Source organism: Physella acuta, unplaced genomic scaffold, assembly GCF_028476545.2.
Source record: "Physella acuta isolate Inbredline_101_S28 unplaced genomic scaffold, ASM2847654v3 ptg001058l, whole genome shotgun sequence".
NCBI classification, from domain to species: domain Eukaryota; kingdom Metazoa; phylum Mollusca; class Gastropoda; family Physidae; genus Physella; species Physella acuta.
In genome coordinates this window covers 481,310-504,450 of record NW_026732575.1, presented here as the reverse complement: position 1 = coordinate 504,450, position 23,141 = coordinate 481,310, and the positions used below count along the sequence as shown (strand labels likewise).

Below are 23,141 nucleotides of genomic sequence, written 5' to 3'. Positions count from 1 at the left end.
TTTTTTAATGTAACAGGTTTTAAAAAAATACAACAGAAAAAATGTTTTATTTTTTTAATACATAAAAAAATACATGGAAATAAAAGTACCTTATTTGACCAAGATGCGCGAGATATTTTATTTAAAATTGTTTTTTTTTCGTTTTGTATACAGTGTATAGAGATAGTATTGTAATTGTGTATTGTGTAAAAACTGGAATCAAAATGTTCACTTACCTGAAATTATTAAATTTGTAATCTCATCTTTAGGTTTTTCTTTTTTTCTGTCTGTGTGTTTTTGTGTGTGCTTGAGAACCCGGTAATCTGAGCACTACATGAGTTAGGTGCATGGAGATTATAATACGAGTATTAAATCTAATAATAAGTTTCTAACAAACTTTCGAGCGATATCCGTTAACCGAACAGTGGTATTTATTGTATTTTAAATTATGCAGACGAAATTTCAATTATAAATATTAAATTGTATATACAGGTAATTTTTAACATTTAAACGATTTCGAGTAACTGCAAGAAATAATTTATTTTTTGGGGGGCAAAGAAAGAACTAATTACTGTTTCATTTAGAAAGACGCAACAAATATAAAGTACAATATCTTATAGCCCTAGATAACTTAAATTTTTAATTGACCTTCGATGTCTGGGACCGGTGTTTTTCTTTTTTTCCTATTTCTCAAAAACCTTCAGAAGTTGATAGTCGTATATTATCCTATCACAAGGATGCATATTCTAAGAACGTTTTGCCTCTATTTCTTCTCTAAAAAAACGAGAGGCTTTTTCAGTAGCTTCTATATTTCCATAGTCCAATTATACTTTCCTATGTTAGCTCAAACTGTTGTGTTAGATAATACGATAATGTTTATTTTAATTGTATCGGCGTCTCTGTTCATTTTGTTTTTATAAAGGAGAATTGCCACCCAAAAACTTTTGGGAACTGGTGGTGTAAATAAATGATCCTCTCTTTGATCATTTCTGTTATGTTCATTACACTAAACGTAATAACTATTTAATGTCACTATTATTAAATTCACGAAAATCATTACTTTCTTCCAATTAAGAATTACAATTTTATCAAACATTCATTGATACGATACACAACGGATCTCTGCAGAAACAAACATCTAGTCAACAGAGACTTTCATTCAGCCGTAGACAGACGTCATTAGTTAAGGGAAAGCAGTTTTTTTATTGTTTCATTTCAACTTAAACACTAAGCAATAGTTTTTATATTAAAAATAAAATAACATTTATATACATGTAAGCAGTATTTGTACATTTGGCGAAATAATTTAAATTTGACATGCATCAGTCGGTAATAACACAAGGTTCTGTTTTTGTGTTATCTTTTATGATCACGGCCGTCGTAGTTTCATCTCCACAAGCTCCAGAGAATCTCTGTAGCCTGTTATACCGGCCCAGATAATGCCTTCACCCTCAGCTTTACTCGCCCATACACCGTTTATGTCGACATTATGACATGCGTTATACCACCAGCCGCCTTTCCATCTCTCAGCACAGTTATCAGACCATCTATCATTGTCTCTATCTAAAGTAGAAAAAGCCATTCCATTGTGTTCACTTAAGTTGTCTGTAGCGTTGCCTGTCTTGTATGTAAACTTTATCCTGTACAAATCTGCTTCACTTCCTACCGTCACATTACTGTAAACCATGTAGTAGGATTTACCTTTATATTTCATGTCAAACCTCAGTTCACTGTAGCCCTGTAAACATATAATTTATAAATGTATAATTAAGTTCCGCATAAAGCTTAAAGTGATTACTACTGTAAATCATTTAGTATAGTTAAGAAACAGTGGTATCTATTTACAGTTGTATCTACAGTTTTTCTATAAAAATATTACAAGTTTTCGGCTTTTAATGTTAAGTATTTCTCTTTCCCTACCATCGGTTATCAAATCTGTTTACATCTTTAATAATCAACATTATCATATATTATTTTATGAACGTGTCTGTTACAAAACATTAGACTTCTTAGCAATTTAAGTATTGTGTCAATAGGAAAATTAGTAGAAGCTAATCATAGAACTGTTCACGCTGTTTGTTTATATGATGTATGACACAGAAACTGATCAACTCTATTTTATCCACCCAGTGGGCCTCTACGAGTGAAACGTTAAATGTACTTTAAGGGTTAGGTACTGTTTGAGTATAGTAAATTATGAATTTTTGTATTAATACTCTTTTAAATGGCACTACAGGTGATTCACTTGCGCAATTGGTCAACAATGCACTTTAGTGAATGCTGGGTGATAGACTGGTAGTGGTGAAAGAAAGGCCGAGAAAGTGTCATACATGGCAGTGAAGAGAAGACATTACGACAACAGTTATTCATAAAAAAATGTAATACGTATAACTGTTATTTAACACTACTTTTTTACTTTCTCGTATATACGAAGTATAGAGAAAGTCTTGTAATCGTGCACGAAAATCACATTAAATTTGGACAGTTTTCACCGTTTTACTCCTCAGTCCTTCGTCACATCAAGGATATAGAGGACATATTTAAATCGGTCAAAAATTGTAAATCAAGATGTATAAAAATTTTGGCGTTTTATGTGTAATAGAGTTGGAAAAACTGAATTATCCAATTCTGTCCGTATGTCTGTGTGTGCGTAAACACGATAACTTGAAAACCGTTACAGCTAGGTTGATGAAATTTCATATATAAGAATTTTATTAAAATCATAAATCCGTTTCATTTTTGAGCAATTTCCGATAACCGGAAGTGGAACTTTTTCTATTTTCAATTTTTTTAAAAGCCTATAACTTGAGTACTATTTCAGATGGATAAAAGAAATTTCACATATAAGTAAATATCTAATTCTCTGCCTTCTATCAAATGTTGAGTAATTTCCGTTAATCGGAAGTAGTAATTTTCGCTATTTCCGATTTCTCAAAAAAAAAACGCATGGGAATTTGTAAAGTACTAATAATATTCCGCACTATTTTGCACATTTAATACAGCGTTCACTTGGTGTGCAATTCTTTTTTCTACGAGATTTTATTCTATTTTAAAAAGTTTAAGTATTTAAACTGGATTAAAAGTGATGTCTATATCCCGAGTTGCCATTCCTTTTTTTTTCATATAAGAATATTTGAGAAAGTTTAGAGGAGATCACTCCCGGTTTATTATTAGTTATATTTGTAGAATGCTATTTGTAGAAGACAAACTTTAATTAAGTTAAAATTGAAATTTCAAATTACGTTTTGTGTGAGGTTTGAGATCCAGTCATTTCCCAGCCAATAATCTCCATCCAAAGATCCAAAACCATTTTTGTAGTCGCTCCAGTTTCTGCTGAAATTTACATCACCCTTAAAACGTCTCTGAAACAAGTTAAAACACGAAAATATTTAAATTAATCTAAGTACGTTTGACAATTGCAACCTCAACTTTAAAATTTTAAAATAGACTTATGTTTTCTATTTATCCCCACTATTAAATAGTTTTGCAGATTTGTAAGTATTGACAGCTTAGTCAAAAGGAAATAACAAATAATGGCAGATACTAGAAAATATAAAATGAAACACAATTGTTTAGGTTAATCAGACAAATAGAATTATTTTACATACTAAAACATTACAGAAATATGAAAGTAATTACAATGGAAGCAATTTAAAAATAACGGAAACACTTGCTTTTATAAGCCAATCTAATAACTGTCCACACACAAGAATAATCTAATAACTTTGGAAAAAATCAGATGTTCACATATTTTAGCAGAAAACTTACTTAACATATCATGAGATATCATATTATGGATTTTGATGACGCACTCGAACAAATAGTATATTTAGGTAAAATGAGGTACAAACTATTGTTCATGAAGGAAATCGTTTGAAATATATATTGGGATGGCTGGGATAATTAGGGTTTTATCTTCATAAAATTCATGTGAAATGAAGAAGTGTTGCCTAAGCCCATGCTCTTTAGAATACCGAAACGAATAGAAAAAAATCAAAAGAGTTTAAAGCAGCTATTCTTAACCTGGGTTCGATCGAACCCATAAGGTTTGGTAAGTAAGTCTCAGAGCTTCGGCGGAGGTCAAGACAGTATTAAGACTTGTTATGAAACAAGCAATCAAAAAATTATCGGTATTACTTGATAAGTCACTATTACGGTTAAACAATCTTTCCTTGGTTTCTTTCATATGTGGTAGCGTTTATCGACTTATCAATGTAGTATAAATTCTAAAGATTTTACTAGGAAAAGCTAGAAAGTGGTATTTGCCGGTCACTGTATCTTAATGGTAAACGTTTTACAAGTAATTCAACAATCAAGGTAGGAAACACATAAATCAGTATTTAAATGTTTGCAGCTATTAAATTTCATAACTTAGACTGTTTATAATTAAAAACTGCAGTATAAAATCAGCTTTTAATTTTTTTTTCTACCCTTTTAGGAGCTAATAGTTGACATGGATTTTAAAATGATAAAAGCTTTCATTACCTGTATAACAATCCATTCTCCACCGTCAGTTTTGGTATCACACAAGGCGAGTTTGTTTTCATTTAGTTGGAGTATCATTTGTTCTGGTAGACTTGAGTTGTCGTTCCTGACACACTGGATATAGAGAAATTAATATCTGATTTTTAAACAATCTCAGATATAAATTAAATATTTTAAATCCAGTCTTTTCATTTCTTCGAAAAATATGTTTTACATCCTACCTAGTCGTATATTGTAATATATTAGTACATACAAAGCAAATGCATATTTGAAATACGGAAAAATTTATTTTAACATTATTCTCTGTTTAAACACTTTTATGTGTTTGAAATTTAAATATAGCTCACAAAGTTGCTTACTTGTTTCTTTCAATTAAAACAAATCTGTTTAAACTAACAAGCTAGGTAAACACAAGAACAAAGAAACGGACACTTTTTTGAAGAATAATTTACCTGTTTTGTAAATTTTAAAATCAAACGGTGGCGGCTGTACTCGTCTTTAAATTCGTGTAGAGTTTTGTTGAGACCGGCTACCAAATTTAATGCTGTATTAATATGCTCTTCCTTCATTTTATTTTTCATCTCATTTAATCTGATACTGAGTTCTTCTGTTTGGTTCTGTGTGTTGGCTAACTTTGTTTGCAATGATTCGTTTAAAACAGCAAAACTATTTTTATTCAAATCAATTTTTGAACTGAGTCTGTTTTCCATAATATGTAAAGTTTCGTTTACATCAAGAGTTAAATTCTTTATTTTATCATCCATCATTTTATCATCAAGGGTAGATGAACTTATCTGTTTATAATTGTTATCTGTTGGATTAAAATTTTGGTCTGTGCTGAACTTATCGCCACCAGAATGTGACATCTGTAATGACATTGTCATGTCTGCACCTTTCAGTCTGTCTGGGTCTTCAAACGATTTGAGAAAATCGGCCATTGTGTCAACAGATTTAACATAGTCTGAAGTTTTAGCTTTTAAATTCATCATTAGAAATGTGTCACGTGATTTTCTTTGTAAAATCTCCGTCTGTTTCCCAGTTCTATCCACAGATCCTGTTGTATTCACATAATGTATTTCACATAGAAAAATGCCAACAATTCAATCTGAATGATTCGAGAAAAAGATTTCCAATTCAGAAAATGTTTTCGATATTTTTCCATCTACTCTTGTACCAGCCCTTTTGTAATCTTGAAGCTTTGAATCTGATTCTGAAATAGACGCCACCAAAATCCTCCCCTCTGGTTCACTGATCCTATAGACTGACATGTTGACAAGAGCTGATATCTGAGTGTCTCCTTTTATGTTTTCTGTACACTGGAGTTGTGCACAAAATAAATCCTTGCCGTGGTAAAAATATTCTCTATTCATGTCTATCTGTACACCTGAAAATATAAAAAAACTACATTAATGTAAGGAGCTGGGGAGTTATTTAATTATTTTATTACAAATGGTGAATGTCGCTTTTAGTGTTCCTGTTGAGGATTGTTGTGGTTTTTATTTAAGTAGTCCGCTTTTTTGCCGCTGATATGATTTTGAGTTTAAAATAGTTTATAGTTGCTTTGTCTTGTTTATATTTTGATATTATTTATGCAAAATTTGTTTTGGTGTGTGTAGTTTCACTTAGTTTTATGTCGTGAATGTTAGTTATTGTTGTATTAGGGACTATTTTCATGTGCTTAGTGTTGGTTTTTATTTCGTGAATAGGGTGTGTGGACAGTGAGGGACATTCTGTGGGAATGTCGAGGTCAAGGTCTGTGTGTTGAAGTGTTTATGTGGTGTTTGGAAACGTAGAGCTAGGTATTTTAAGTATTTTAAGTAGTTCCAGTCTCTGAGTATTTCTGGGATGAACGTTTTTGTTTAATTTTGCTATGTCAGTTCTATAAAAAGACCTGTCTGGTGATGCTGGATGCTGGTTTCCTGATAGTGTGGAGACAAAAGTCAAAAAGATGTGCTGTAACGAGGGACAAATAGATACTGAGCCTCAGGGTCGGTATGCTTGGCTGTATTTTACTTGCGTCCAATACTCTGGATGGAGCCACAAGCCTAAAGATACAAGTACTAGTGAGAAGTGAGAAAAGGCTGGGTAAATTTATAAATGCCATTACATTAGTATGCTAAATGGAGATGTACACCTATGAAATAGAGCATATCGAAAATTTAAAATTAAATTTTAAATTAGATGTGTTAATATTTAAGTTCAACATGTCAACAATTATTTTATTCAAAAGGTCTGAACAGCAATGCGAATTAATAAACCGGGAGTGGTGATTTCCCCTAAACTTTCTTGTAAATTACATTTTGAAAACAGAATGGAATCGAATAGAAAAAAAATTGCGCTCGAAAATAAACACAAATTACGCGTGTATAATAGAGCCAAGAATTTGAGTTTTTATAGAGGAAACACAGCTTAACTCTTTTAAAGTTAATTATACATCTAATTCAGCCAAATTCATGATGTTGTGTCATCGATTATCTACTGTTGTGAAAGATTTTCGATAAATCGGTAAGGAAAAAGCGTGAAGTAATACTTATGTTCACCTGAAATCATTCAAGACTTTATAGCATCAATCTACTTTTTCAATTTTATCAATAAAATGAAACGGTAACGAAAGTTATCATTATTTTTTAAACAGAAATAGACGAAAGTAAAACTTCTGGTTATTGGAGTTTACTTAAAAATTGTTAGAGATTCAAGTGTACTATTTATACTCATACATGTATATTCATCTACCTAACTGAAACGGTACTCAAGTTATAGTGTTTACATGAAAACAGAGTAAAGTACTCCATCCGTTTTCTTATAAAACGAACACAATTTGAAGGATACTTAAGAAATCTGAAGTGTAGTAAGTGCAACATTCGGTTCCGGAAAACGCTCAAACTTTGATCCAAAACTACAAATATGATAAAATTCTTATATATGAAATTTGTTAACAAATTTGAAGCGGTACTCAAGTTATCGTGTTTACATCAGATACACAGACAAACAGACAAAATTAAAAAAAACAACTGTCTTTTTCTGACTAAGTGAGATGCTAAAGTATCAATTTATTTTATTTATTTTTGCACGTTCTCAATACTTTGTATGCCACGAAGTAAATATGACGATTTACATTTTAGAAAAATGTTTTTGTTTTCTAGATTCAGAGATGTTTGTTTTCACGTATTTGAATCTTGTGTACTCATGAATGTAATTGATAATTACCTTTATTACTGTTAAATTAAAAAAATAGCAATTGAATCTTACCAGTACTAGAAATAATATTCACAGAGATGAACATGAACAACACTGGGAAAATCATTGTGGTAGCAATGTCCAATTATTCTAAATAAATAAATAAACTCAATATTTAAAAAAAAAAGCCAACTTCACTTTGACGACTGCAATCTCAACTAACGATTCAAAAACGTGGGCTGGTTTTTATAGTCATTTTGTTTTCTTCTTTTTTTCAACACTATCCTGCTGACGTCAATAAGCTAAAAGGGGTAAATTTGGATTTATTTTTAACTTCGAAATAATTTCTAAAAATATTAACCCTGCAAAGAGCTAAACGCTGGGACACTTTTAGATGTATAATTTTTTTCACATAAACTTTTTAACTTTTTTTACCGTTCCGTTTTTTCCCAAAACTAACATATTTCGGCTACACAAAAAATGTAAAAGCTAATTTAAAAATAGGTTCTGCTTAAGAATTAGTTGGTGATTATGCGTGAAATTAGTTTGGGAAACGTGTGACGGAAAAATGAACGCAAAAACCAGAAAACGTTAAGTGTATTAGCCAAGGCAAAAAAACCACTTTGGAGTAAATGAGGGTTTAAAACTTGGGAGTCATAACATTATCTCAAACCTGTTTACATCGTTGGATGAAAATAACTTACTGGTGCAAAACATTCTACTTTAAGCACTTCACAGCTTGAGGTTGGTAATTTTAGCAGCTTTTAAAGGTAGTTTTTAAACTTTATTTTAAAAATCTTTTTTTTATAATGAGCTTTGTCGCTTATTGCAGAAATAAGACCTGGTGCAAAATAAAAAAAAAATTAAAAATAAAAATACAAAAAGCAATGATGACATTTATTACACATTTACATCGGCTGTATTTTAAAAGGTAATGACAAAATAACATAAACGCTTTTCAATAACATATTGTGATCAAGTATTATAAAACAAGTAAATAACTAGCTTTGTTATCCCTATACATATACACAAATTAAACCGAGGAAAAGTCAAGTCCGTGATGGCAAAGAGCAGAAAGTTATGTACAAGAGAAAAATGTTATATTTAGTTGACGTCAATCTGTAGCTTGCAAATAGATGTAACATCTAGACTAGAAAAAGTTTAAAGGTTATCTATCGTCAATATTAGAGAAATAAAAATATTTGAAGCTTAGACTGATTGGTATCTTTTGTTTCAGCTAAAAGTAAGAAAATGTTGACGTGTTTTAGCCACTATAGGTAGTCAAAAGAGAAATATTTTGGCCTTGTTGCCGTTTGTGGGGCTCACATTAGAATAATTATAAGTTCTACCAGATGACCCCACTTTACAGCATGCCTATTAATTTAAACTAGATCATTGGAACTTAGATGAGTAAGTCTAATCTACCTTCTCGATTTTCTTGTGTAAATTTAATAAGTATTTCGCTGGAAGCTGTCTCCTGTGTCAGTGTTAGAAACTAGTCGAGTACCAGAACACTTGATAGACTCGATCAACGAGATGTACTGTTTTAGGACATGGTCAACATGCTATTTTAGGACTTGGCCAACCTACTGTTTAGTACATGGCCAGCTTGCTGTTTTAGGACATGGCCAACAAACTGTTTTAGGACATGGCCAAACTACTGTTTTAGGACATGGCCAACCTGATGTTTTTAGGACATGGCCAACGACCTGCTGTTTAAGGACATGGCCAACCAACTGTTTTAGGACATGGCCATCCTGCTGTATTAGGACATGGCCAACCTACTGTTTTAGGACATGGCCAATCTGCTGTTTTAGGACATGGGAAATAAAAAAAAACGTAAAACATAACATTATTGCAAGTATCGAGAAATATCAATGAGTTGATAGTACTACAATGGGGTAGCATGACAGGACGGTAGTGTCCATGAATGAAAGCCCCAAAATCTTGAGTTTGGGAAACAGGCTAACGTCCGTATGGCGTACCTGACAAGTACCTAACTTACGTTCGCAATTATCCCAAAGATCAATGAATCAGGAGCCATTAAGCCCCATGAGCATTGACCTACACTTTCCTTTGTGTCTTTTTACTTTCTAGATGATTTTTAACACAAAATATTTAGTATAGTAATAGCTTACTCAAAGTAAATTCCTAATCATGTTTCTTATCTTTTAGGGATATCTAACTCTATCAATATTCGCAACCGTCAATATATTTGTAACTCTATCCTTATCATATCCTTAAAGCTATTGTAAAGTTAATTATGTATAGTTTAAGCTTGTCCTTATCTAAACAATCATACCTGTTACAAAATAAATTCATTTTTCATTTTTTATCAAATTACTTGTTGAATCTAGTCATGGTTCTTTGTTGATTAAATTACTTGTTAAGTCTACAAGAGAAATCCAAAACAAATACTAAAGATTTTTCAAGAATAATAGGCCTATATAAGCTTAATTCTTATATTGGAACTTTTTACTTTGTAGAATGCCCAGCATTGAAAGCTTCACTGTTCCCTGAGGCTGTTTCAATTGTGCAAGTCATCAGTAACTGTATAAGTTCAGAAGGTCTAAGCCTTGCATGCTTTTCTTTTCATTTCGTATCTAATACGAAAAAAAAGTATTGCCTGACATTAAATGTTTTTATACATAATCCATCAACATCACCTTTCTTCGTTTGTGTCCAAGACTCAAGAGGCAGTTAAGGTAGTTTCGAGGACCTCGGAATATAAAAAGATATTGTGGTCAGCACCATACCCAATCGACTTTACTTACTCCAACGTGCGTTAGTTACCCAACAGAGATGAGTGGACTTAGTGACGTTCTACTGATTTGACCCGGATTCGAAATTTTGGGTTAACACCCTAGCTCCCTACCGATACTGTGTTACTATACAATTGTGATTAAGACTTACCTGTATATGCGTAATGCGAAAATTAAAACCAACAGTGTTTCTCTGATACAAAGAACTTTCAATCTTCACGAAGGCGCTGTCAGATATTTTAGTTAGTCGTTAGTTGTGAGAGAAAATTCTTGTGGGGAAGTTGAGAAGTATTTTTTAGACAGGTTAGAACAAAATTGAAATAAAGTTACTAATTTTTACGCGGTATATTAGGATAGAAGCTGCGATATTAAGTGGGTAGTTTACTTTGTATGATCATGTCTATGTTCAGTAGCTGAATAAACTTTACCTTTAAGGATCACATTGTGTTGAATACATCTAAATTAGTATAATACAGGCTCATTTGCAAAGGATAAAGTTCCCATGTCTTTATGTGATTAATACTTCTTACAGCGTCATAGTTGTTATGTTATATTATAAATGTATATCATGGTGTCTCCACTTCCTCCCCCCATCCCTTTTTGCTACCCAACCGGTAACTGTACACAAGTACACACCTGGACTTGAGTCCAGCGGTATCGTAAGGCTGGCCGGGTCTCGAACTCAGACTGCTGTTACGAGAGCGGAGCCTGAGTCATGTAACCTGTAGGGTAGGGCCGCTACAGTCCGGTCACTCTACCTTCTCCCTTCTTCGGAGGTACACGCTAAGGCACTTGTTCTCCACGGAGAAATGTATCTAACTTTTTGGCAACGTGTGTAGAGGATTGTGTGGCTTCATTTGAAGGTAATAGATAACTTACTTTTATTAACTGTATTGCTATTTGTTAATCAATAGGTATGGAGTGTGTATAAAACAATGTATGAACGAAAATAATATTTTTAGTAATGTTTATGGTAAGTCCTATGCCAGGCCAATGTAAATGTAGTATTATTCTTGTAACAATAGTAACATTGTAGGTGTCTAAAGTCTGAACGCATGTGTATATATCACTCAGTTGTTAGGAAGTTTATCAAATATATTTTAGAGCCGGCCAGCTTGGGGCTAAAAGACGCTACAGAGGTCCGTGTGTGAACTAGTGTGACCACGCCGCGCTGATGACCAGTCGCCCATTTCAGGCTAATCTGATTAAGTTCAAACGTTGCACCCATGTCAATTACTCTCTGTTAACCTTCATGTATTAAATGTTAAATAAGTGTTAAACCTTTGCACTGAGTTAATTATTCACTCATATTGTTAAACCCTTTTTACTGAACCAATCATTGGCAACCAGTCAATAACAATAATATACATTAATACAACTTATTTAAGTATTTAAGTGACCTCTTGTCCAACGAGACAAACACAAGGCCAAACAAGTAATTCTTTACCTGCTGCTATATAAATATATGTGCGGTATGACTCGATAGAGCATATTTGCCACAATAGTTATTATCGCAAACACGTTAATAAAAATTTTGCTTTGATACTTTTATGATATGTATGCATACAAATCATTTTAATAAAACGCTTTGTTTTAAAGTTTTAATATAAATTTTCTTTAACTGTATAACAACTAGCGATCCCTTTCCGTGCGTTAACACGGGCTAATGCAAAACTGTAAATGTGTATTTTAAGACGTTATTTTTAAAGTTATTTAAATGTAAAGAAAGCAGGCGCTATATTTCTTTCATCTGATTAGTTAAGGCGCGGGTTTGTCCATAATACTACAGAGATACCCATTTCATGCTCTATAAAATTCTGAGCCAAGCTTTGAAAAAGTAAAATAGACGCGTATCGGCGACTGCATATGTTTCAGGGGCGTCGCGTGGTGCTATGGGGAGCACAGGGTTTTATGTATTGGAGCCGGGTACGGCATTTAGCTTGGCTTAATCATTGAATGCCATGTGCCACCTTGATTCTAATGTACTGTGCTGTTTAAAATAAATATGGCGCTATAGTGCTTGTGGGGAATCCAGTGAAATATAGTCTAAAACTTGCTGATATCTAGTCCAAGAACAGCTTTTTGTCATATACAACTGAATGAAAATACCAGAACTTATATTACAAGCTGATACTTATGTCTGGAGTCATGACCATGAGAACTACGGCTAAAAGCACATAGAAGTTTTAGACTTAATGTAAGTTTTTAGAAAACAAGAAAATAATGGGAACACACTTGCCATATAGTATCTTAAATAGATATCTCGAAAGACAGATAAAATCAAAATAATGGCGATATATTGTAAACTTTTTGGGGTGGTCGTGGTCGAGTCGGTATAGCTCATGATTGCTAAACCGAAAAGTCTCGAGTTCTAGGTCTCGGGTAGCTGAGGCTAGAAAGTTGGGGACAGCAACTCTTCCAGGAGAGACAACTCCGAAATCAAACAACTGCTGCCTGGTAGTTTGTTCTTGGTTGGACGAAAATATGCCTAAAAAAACGATGTGTTAGAGGGAATCTCCTCCAACACTTTAATTAAGAACGAGAAAAAATAACACTTTTAGGGAATTGGCATCCATCTTAATCCGATAAATGTTCATTTGGTACCTGCAAGGCAAACGTCGAATCAGAAATAAATGTAGCCGGACAACAAAAACATAATTAAATTTGGCTGTGTAACGATCCGCCGTCTGACAGACGCAGAACAGGCGAACGCCCCGGGTTCGTTTAATGTAGTTAGACAGAAATACCATTGGACAGAATGGCTTGTTACAACAGTCTAGGGGAACTGACACGTAGGAAAGATAAAACTCAACTTAGGTTAAACTGACAACTATTATTTTGATTTGTGAACAAGTATGTACAATGGACACCAAGTCCACCAAATTATAATTCATTAAAAGCAATAAATAAACCACAAATATCACTTACAGATATCTCAAAGATACTAAAATATATCTAACAATTAGATATCAAAGTCACCGGTAAAGCCTTGGTGAAATAACACACCTCAATACAATATCATAAACACTGGAATGTCCATACAACTTGGTGAAATAACACATCTAAGCAATACCTCATAAACAATTGAATAACCAAACAACTTGGTGAAATAACACACCTAAGCAATATCTCAAAAACACTTGAATATCCATACAACTTGTATGGTGAGGAACTAAAATATATCACCACGAACTGAACAATTCAAATAAGACCTCACACACACACACAAACCGCACTGTATCACCCGGGGTCTAGGTCAAAGTCCTTCCCGAGAAGTCGTGTCTCGAGTTTTTATCTGAGATCAAAACCAAGGGAGGTTACTGTAATGTTGTAAGGCCATTGGTCGAGGATCGGTTAAGGATCTTCAATGACAAAAGACCATTTGCCGAGGTTCTGATAAGGATTAAAATCCAAGTCACATGTCGTGACGGAGTTCAGTTGACCGAGGAGATCAGGTGAACTAACAACTCTCTCAAGGTCAATTACATAACTCAAGCACACTAAATAATATAAATAAAGAAAAGACCTAAGTAGGTCACAGCTGCAACATGGAACAGTTAATAGGCACAGGATGGATGTGTCTGGTGAAGCTTTATGCCTCCTACGTCATGAAGATTTCGAAGACGGGTATTTAAAAACATGGAATCAGGTAAGAAGAAGCCTGAAATTTGCCAAAAGACAATAGCTCGAATGCCATTTGTCCTAACGCCGTTTTCCATTATGGACACTGGGTGGATTACTGGTAATTGGGAAAATTATTGCTATCTGGTATTTTGTTCGATTAAATGTTTCGAAGTTTTGGTATTTTTCATTTAAAATAGGCTTGTAGGCCTACATGTTTTAAATAGTGAATAATCTCAAAGTTTCTAAAATGCCAGCGGACTGTAAAAGAAATATGGGCTTGTTTAATTAGAAATATATAGGTATATTTTATCGCATTTTTATCCAACTGACGTAATTAATTAGGATAGGGTAAATCAAATTTATTTTCAACTTGATATTTCTTCTCCTAAATATAAAGCCTGCAATGTGCCAAGTACTAGTGCACTTGCATACGTTTATCTATTCCCGTGAAGTTTTAATTTTTTTAAGCGCTGCGTTTTTTGCCAAAACTCAAACATTTCGGCTGCACGCAAAAAAATCTGCTTCTAAATTGCGTTAGAAATTCCATGTAAAAAAGCTGCGACGAAAATACTCTAGACTAGATAAAATGTGATAGATGTGATTGCAAAATCAACGGTCGCAAAAAAAATGAGCAGGTAAACTGAAAAACATATATTAACGTGGACGAAAATAGAGCAGGTAAAGTGGAAAACAGCTATTCACATCGATCAAACGAACAAGGGAAAAATGTTTATATGGAATGTGGGGTTTAAATGTACAAGTTAACATCGTCTAATCTTTAAACCTGTTTACATCATTGATAAAAATAACTGACTGGGAAAGAATTTCTATCATGCTGACTATTTTAAATCTGAGATGTATTTTAAAAACATCCTTTCCATATGATATGGATAATTTTTTGTTTATCATATAAAACGGTGTGCCATTCTAAAAAAAACCAACCGCCATTTTATTAACATCTCCCAGCTATATACGTTTGTATCCTCTCCACCCTCCCCCAACCAAGTTATTCTCTAGTGTCTAGATCAGTGGTTCCCAACCTTTTTCGAGTGGCGACCCCCTTTTATAAAAAGTAAGTGACCCGCGACCCCCATAGAAATAAAAAAGTAGAAATTAATAAGCACTAAAATAAGTTTTTTTTTGTAGACTTTCAATAAGCAATTCTCTTGATAACTGTTTTAATTGCATGAGTAAAATTGCATACTATTCACTAAACCTTCTTGGTTAAAGTTTTAATTTTATAAAATTTTGTTAACGCCAACCTATGTCATTATAATTATCTTCATTTTGTTTTTAATCGAAGAATAGTGTTGAAAATATATTCTCGAAAAGTCAATAAATTTTACGTTTGGGTATGAATGGTGAATACTACACTAAAATTGTGTCTGCAGTTTTTCATCTTACTCGGAATCATTCTGCAAATCAAAGAATTCATCTTGTAATTCATCGGGAATGCTGGCAACATCAAGGGAAGAAGAAAATGGGTAATGCGTAAATGCAGATTTCTTTTTTTTTCAGCTCAGAGAAATAGCGCTGCAGTTCGTTTCCAAGAGATTCAAGAAGCCCAGAAATCGCTTCTTTCAAAATGTTAATTATCTCACAATCAGATTCATCTACCACACCGCAGAGTTTCTCAAATTTACAATATTTCCAAGATTTATTTTCTTTACGGATTTTGCAGCTTTGATAAAAATGCCCCGAGATTATCATGGAAAGTTATAATATTCGTTCATATTCCCTGAAGCTTCAGGTTAAGCTTATTTTGATGTACGAACACATCTGCTAGGTAAGATACTCTCTCCAACCACTCTATGTCGTTTTAAATATACCAAAAAGTCTTGTTTCCTTTGCAACTCCAAGAACAATTTGATTTCAGATTTCAATTCAAAAACACAATTCACGACATTTCGTTTGACAGCCAGCGTACTGTAGTGTAGAAGAGCAGAACCTCGTGATCTATATTAATGTTTTTGCTCAGTTCTATGAAGGCTCCAAATTTTACATAATTTACGACTTATACTAGCAATGGCGATTGGTGAGGGTAGTGGTTAGGGAGCTAAATCTTTTCTGTTTTCTGAAAGCCCGAATTTGAGCTAAACATAGATGGCGCACCATCCGTACAAACCCCCACAGCCGTTTTAACCCATTTTAATCATCCAGTTTCAAAAAACGTATTTATTTTCTCCATGCTATCTTCACAAAAGAGCAACTCTTCTTTGCTATCATCTGAATGAATATAGACAAAGACCAGCAACTGCGAACACGAACTCACGTCTGTTGATTTATCAACTTGAAAAACAAACAATGGTGAAAGCTTAATTTCAATAATAAAATACTTAAAAAAAACTTTTTAAAAAACCACGTTTTTCTTGTGGACTAAAAAGTAGAAAATAAATTTTTCTTTTGTGCTTCCTCGAGCTGTGCAGGTTCTTGTGATGACTGACAAAAAACGTGGGTACGTTCACCATCAAATTTCCCGACCCATCTGCCCGACCCACGTTTTTTGTCAGTCATCACAAGAACCTGCACAGCTCGAGGAAGCACAAAAGAAAAATTTATTTTCTACTTTTTAGTCCACAAGAAAAACGTAGTTTTTTAAAAAGTTTTTTTTAAGTATTTTATTTTCTCCTTTTTAGTCCGTTGCTACACATGAAAAACGTGGTTTTTAAAAAAGTTGTTTATATAGTTTATTTTCTACTTTATCTAATGACTTGATTAAGTATGACTTGACTAAGTGTTTATAAAAAAATCTTGAGCGACCAGGATTCGAACCTGGGTTGTCGCGGCCACAACGCGAAGTACTAACCACTATACGATCACGGCCAGCGCGCTCACATCGATTGGGGCCGAAGTAACTGTGTCTATAAGCCTCCAGTCTTGTCGGTATCTTTAGAAATCATGTCCTCAATTTTATGGTCCTTGGGGCGTAATTAAATTAAGCTAATTACGGTCTCTAATTGCTAGTTTTTATGATTGCATCTGAAATTGTTAGGCGAAAGTAGCCTGTATGCCAAATTTCAGATCTGTAGAGCAATCAGAAGTGGGCTAATTTTCGATGTCAATTTTAACAACAAACAAACAAATCCACAAACGCGAAGCTGAGTTAAGAAAAACGTGTTAAAAATGTGTTATTTAACATTTTCGTACATGCAGCGTTTGATGAGATTTTCTCCTATTGTTTTTATTTTTTTGCTTGGCATTTTCTATCGCGACTTCATTTGATGCTTGCACTAAAGCTGGTGAAAACTTCCTGATCGATCAAGTCTCTGGCGTTTGCATATGTTTGGAATGACTCGTCTCAAATGACGTTTTAGTTTTGAAGATTTCAACTGAGAACATTTTTGTACAGTGCGCTTTGTTTCTTCTCTATTACATTTCCAGTTATGTTAATAAAGCCGAATTTCAAAAATTCTTCTAAATATTTTTGTTTTGTTTCAAATTACTAAGGTTTAGTATACCATTTGGCGACCCCCCAGAAAGCCCTTCGCGACCCCCAGGGGGGTCGCGACCCCCAGGTTGGGAACCCGTGGTCTAGATTGTCCACGTTACTCAACGCAACATTAATGCATGAAAGGGGAAGCAACCAAATCATTTTCTCTTCTAAGTTGCTTTCGCACGTGGAGTTAGGGCCGTCGGTCCTACTCCCTCGTTATCTTTGTTTTGTATTTTACTTATTTTAATTTTATTTACTGTAACTATTTTGTAACTCATGTAATTTTTATAACAATATTGCCAAGCAGGCTATTTGTTAAATCTAATAAATGCACGTATAACATGCTCTTACATTTATTCTACTCTTACGTGCTCTGGTTTTGTATTTTACTCACTTAATTTTTATTTACTGTAACTATTTTATAACTCATGTAATTCATAATATACCAATATTGCCAAGTATTTGTTACATCTAACAAATGCACATATCGCCGTATCTTACAATTGGACTACTACTACGTGCTCTTGGTTTTGTATTTAGTCATTTTTATTTACTGCAACATTTTTGTAATTAAAGTATATTAATATAGGCCTACCATTATTACGAACATATTTATCCTTCGCTTGTATGTTTTAATAACTTATAGGGCCTAATTTTATTACAGTCCTTAAACTGCGGTCATTGAGTTAACCCGTAGCCATCGGACCTGCTCATTAAGTTTACTTGTCGGCTGTAAACCCTTGCAAGACAAGTGGTCATAAGACTTGGTTATTAGCATTGGTACTGCTTGCTGTTACTAGCTTCTGCAATTTTATTGAGTACTCATCCCGCTTGAGGCTTAGTTAACATGCCAGTAGATATACTTTTTGACGCATTTTATACCCCGTAGTGAAGTGGAATAGACTCACCTACCGGTTGAATTATATATATCCTGTTGGTAGGACACAACGATGATTAATTAATCATTACATATTAATGTTAACTAAAATCTATTTAACAGATTCTGAAATGTTTGTAAAATAATTGATCAGTTGACACGTTCTAGTTTTGTTATAACTATTTTCAAAGTAGTAAAATTTGCATTTTTATTATTTAAAATCCGGTTCCATTAAAACAAACAAGTAATTTAAAAAAAGTCTAGTGACAATTTAGCGCAATTTCCTTATGTTATCTAAAAATAGCTCTGTCGTAGCGTAAATCAAGAGCAGGGTTAGTAAAACCATTGGTTAGTTATTAAAACGTTTTTTATTAATTTTTTTTTCAGTATTTTACATGTTTTATTTACAATAGAGTAACATGACTAAAAACCATTGCGCGCCTAGCTACCGATCGTGATGTCGCAGCCATTGAATGTGATGGCGCAGCTATTGAACGTGATGACGCGTGTGGTGTGGTTGCATAAAATGCCTACTAATTTGGTCCAAATTTTAATTAATTCAAAAACATTTTGTGACCAAACGAAAGGATATTTTTGAAAACTTTCTTCGGCAATATTGTTCTAAATTATGGCAGGAATAGATTGGTACATGTTTCAAGTCGCTAAGTGGTCTGGTTGCCAAGATATGGGCCAAAAACTAATTTTTTTCTAGGTTTTTTTGGCTTTTCTGGGAAATCCATGAAAGAAACCCGGAATTTTTATGGCCTATGTTCATCCTCGTAACTTGCTTAACATAATTGTTTTTGTAACTAGTCATCGATGTTGCTTCGTTGAGGAGGAGATACGACTTAAAGCTGCGGACACACATCCATACATTCATCCATCCATCCAGAAATGACAGGTTAATAAACGCAATTCTCCAGAATGTAAATTGCGCTAAAAAAATATAAATACACAAGGGAGACAACATATAAAGTGTAGAAAAATATTTTCATTATAAGTGTTACGCCCCTTTAAAGCTTAGGAATCGAGATGGATATTGAGTACAGTTAACATGCAGAACCTAAAAATTATAACGGTAACGAACGCATCAGTATAATTTTGTTAATTAATAGTAATCAGTTTATCAAGAATAGTCAATATATACTGTACGCCTACTACATGACACATTGGGATTTTTTTCAATGCTTATTAAATGTAGAAGACTATTTTTGATTACTAACACAACATTTTGGGTGATCCATGTTTTAATATGAACCTGAGTTGAGGACACCAAAGCTAGCTGTTAGAAATAAACGTCTTTGACTATAGGTACTTTGACCAAAGGGGCTCTAACCATTAGGTCTTGGACCACAGCGGGACTTTGCCCATAGGTGCATAACCTATGTTGTTTACGGTAATGGCTTTACACTCAAACTGATTTTTTACTACAATATCACTTATCAATTATCCATTTCAATGCCCCAACACCTATTGATAAGTCACACGTGATGTCAACTAACTACAAAATCTCGCAATAAACTGCTAACGTTTTTTTTAAAAAATATCTCGTATTGGTAGCCTGGCAATCGCATCTTTTCCAATATGGCTGTCGGTAGCTGTGTCATCTAATTTGGTGTCTTCGTTGTAGATTTAGGCAGTTTCCCTTGACTTAAAATATGGCGGATACCTGAGTGTAACACTGAAAATAGACTGGTGAATAACATAAACACATTTAAACACAAAACTCTTTATTTCTCTTTATACAAATTTAATTGAGTAGCTTCCCTCATTAAAGGGATATAAACAATAAAATTTAAAAAAAATATAATATTATATATTGTTACGTCCCCTTCTTATGTCATTTCGAACTAGTTTGGGAATTTGTAAACAATAACAATAACATATTGAATAAACACAACTAGCAACTTTTTCTACACTTAACTACCACGATAAAAAAAATACAACAATCATCTTTAATACCGCCACAACATCTAACACAATTAGCAGAAAACTATAATACGAAGTCCTTAATGTGACTACCATATCTGTCACAATATTGTCAAAAATATTTCCCATTCGTAAACTACCGACCCTAGGTGTCTAACGGCAACAAATCACAGCTCTGGCCTGACCGCGATGGTCAATGTAGGAACAGGTTTCGGCGTTTTATTGTATGTGCTTGTCCGGCCTAATTGCAGCAGCCAAGCGCTGGTCACCCGTCCCCTTACTACTCGCATGCCCTCCGATAGGACCAAACCAGGTAAAGAACCTAGGGGATCGTAACAATATTATAATGTTAAAAACAACCCCAAGTGGCCTACTAGAGCAACTTTTGAGAGTGTGTGGTCGTATTAAAATGAAAACAATTATTGAAGATAGCAATAGTGGTAAATGCTATTCAGAGGCCTAAATTGTTGAGATAATATTTAGATGTCTATTATTTCTTAAATTTTGATTTTATTTTTCTTGTTTGATAAAATGTAAAATATTTTTTTCAAAATTATGGCTTATCCACTATACAAGAATTAAATAGTCGGTGTGTTAAATTAAGGTGTAGGCCCTATACGTTTTTAGGGGTGTTAAGTCAACAAACTATCATTTCAGATTTCCAATACTCTCTGCTGTAGAAGTCCCAGGGACTACACATAAGCTACAAGACTTTACAGAAGTCACAAGACTACATAGAAGCCACAAGACTACACAAAAGCTACAAGGCTACACAGAAGCCACAAGACTACATAGAAGCCACAAGACTACACAGAAGCTACAAGACTACACAGAAGTCACAAGACTACATAGAAGCCACAAGACTACACAGAAGCTACAAGACTACATAGAAGCCACAAGACTACACAGAAGCTACATGACTACACAGAAGCCACAAGACTACACAGAAGCTACAAGACTACATAGAAGCCACAAGACTACACAGAAGCTACAAGACTACACAGAAGCCACAAGACTACACAGAAGCTACAATACGACACAGAAGCCACAATTCAAATAAACCATCATTTTATAAAGTGCTTTTATTTTTAAGGGAAATACAACTAATAAGAAGCATAACATTAGTTTAGTTTTGAAATTTTGAAACGACACTGGAAAATACAAAACAAAAGATAAAACATAACAGTATTGCCATTGTTAAGAAACATCAATGAGTTGATATTAGTACAATGGGACGGTATGGTAGGACGGTAGAGCGCACGTACTGAAGCTCGAAAGTCTTGAGATCGGGAAACAGGCTAAAGTCCGTATATTGTCCTTGGCTCCAACCACATCTGATAAGTACCCGACTAACGTTAGTGAAAGTAAAGGTGACCACGCTATAGCTTTTTATACTGTGGTCACAGAAAAAGTTTAACTCAATTTAAAATGTCGAGTTCATCGACAAGTCACAATGTGTGACTAACTTTTTTTTTCATACAATTTGCAGTTTCTTCAAGATGTAACAAGAAGAAAATTAAAGATAAAGAAAATTCAAACTATAAAAAGCATTTCAGATCAGATCAAATTTATGGCTCCATAGTCTAATAGACCATTGGATGGTTGCGCATTTAAAATCCAAGCACAAAGCCTGGACAGTAAGAGGAGAAGAGCTAGATATTGCCCGTATATAAGACCCCAATCTCTCAACACATCTGATGGACCCAATGGACAGGACGTAACCTGTACAGCTTGGATTCAGCAGTGTCGCAGGAGCTGCCTTAGAGAAAACCAGAGTTTGTTTTCGGAGTTATCAGTCTTCAAGCTGTCGAGCCTTCTCTGTCCGATGGTTCGAACTGTCTGGTTAGCGACCATGCGATTACTAGTTCAATTACTCCGAGCCTAGCACAAATTTTAAAGCTTTAAAAACAGCAATTTTGTTCAATATCTTATTGAATAACTAATGTAGGATTGTTATAATACAATGAAAGTCTGAATCAATGTGAGTGGGTGAATGGATTATTTTGTATTATTTTATTTGTTGCGAATCTGGGAGTGCATGGTGGTCCAATGGGGAACAGCACGGGGTCCCCCTTCCGCCCGAAGCGGTCAGTATAAATTGACCGCTCGGAGTGATTTTCTTCCTTTTTTTTTTTGACCCGCGGCGAGATGTAGGTCAGGTCAGCTTCTGTGGTCGCGCTTTGTGCGTTGGAGTGAGGTTGCTTGTGCAACTTGGCTGGGTGTTTTGTTATATATGAATTGTTTTGTTTGTAAAAAGTTTTTTGTGTACGTATTGTGTTCTACGTAATGTATTGTACGTAACGTATTGTACATAGTGGTTTTACGTAGTGTTTTGTTTGGTGTGGACTTTTGGATGTCGAGAATGGATGAAGGGAGGTTTCTGTGTGTCAGGGCCTGGACCATCCTAGACATAAGTCGGTGCAACACCAGCAGATGGTCGAACGTAATGTTTTGTTGTATATAAACTGTTTTGTTTGGTTTTGTTTTGTCTGTTTTGTGTCAGTTTTTATCTATTCTTTTTCTGTAATTTTTCCATTGGTTCCTTATTTTTGAAAAATAAATTTTATTAAATTGTTAAAAGTTTTTTTGTCTTTAATTTAGACTAAGGTTAGGTTATTAACCAGTCTGGGTTTAGCCGGACTTGCACTGACCGGACAGTAGTTAGATAAGCCTAGAAGGGTAGATTTTAGGTATCCCCCCCCCCTAGCAGGGCTTACATCAAGTAAATGGTTCCATGACAAATTATCTCAGGACAAATTATCTCAGACAAAATATCTCAGACAAAATATCTCACGGACAAATGATCTCAGGACAAATGATCTCAGGACAAATGATCTCAAGAACAAATGATCTCACGGACAAAAGATACCAGGAC

General features: G+C 34.1%; 1 protein-coding gene across 1 annotated transcript in view; it reads right to left on the bottom strand.

Annotated features, from left to right (window-relative positions):
• Positions 1 to 672: 672 nt before the first annotated feature.
• Positions 673 to 23,141, bottom strand: part of LOC131955193 (angiopoietin-related protein 7-like) — an 81,552-nt gene continuing 59,083 nt past the window's right edge. The window contains exons 2-5 of the mRNA XM_059319213.1: positions 4,917 to 5,848; positions 4,465 to 4,578; positions 3,222 to 3,341; positions 673 to 1,717 (exon numbers count right to left, since the gene is read on the bottom strand). Of these exons, the coding sequence (XP_059175196.1) occupies positions 1,349 to 1,717; positions 3,222 to 3,341; positions 4,465 to 4,578; positions 4,917 to 5,453 (1,140 nt within the window). The 5' untranslated portion in view covers positions 5,454 to 5,848 and the 3' untranslated portion in view covers positions 673 to 1,348. The remainder of the gene's footprint in view (positions 1,718 to 3,221; positions 3,342 to 4,464; positions 4,579 to 4,916; positions 5,849 to 23,141) is intronic.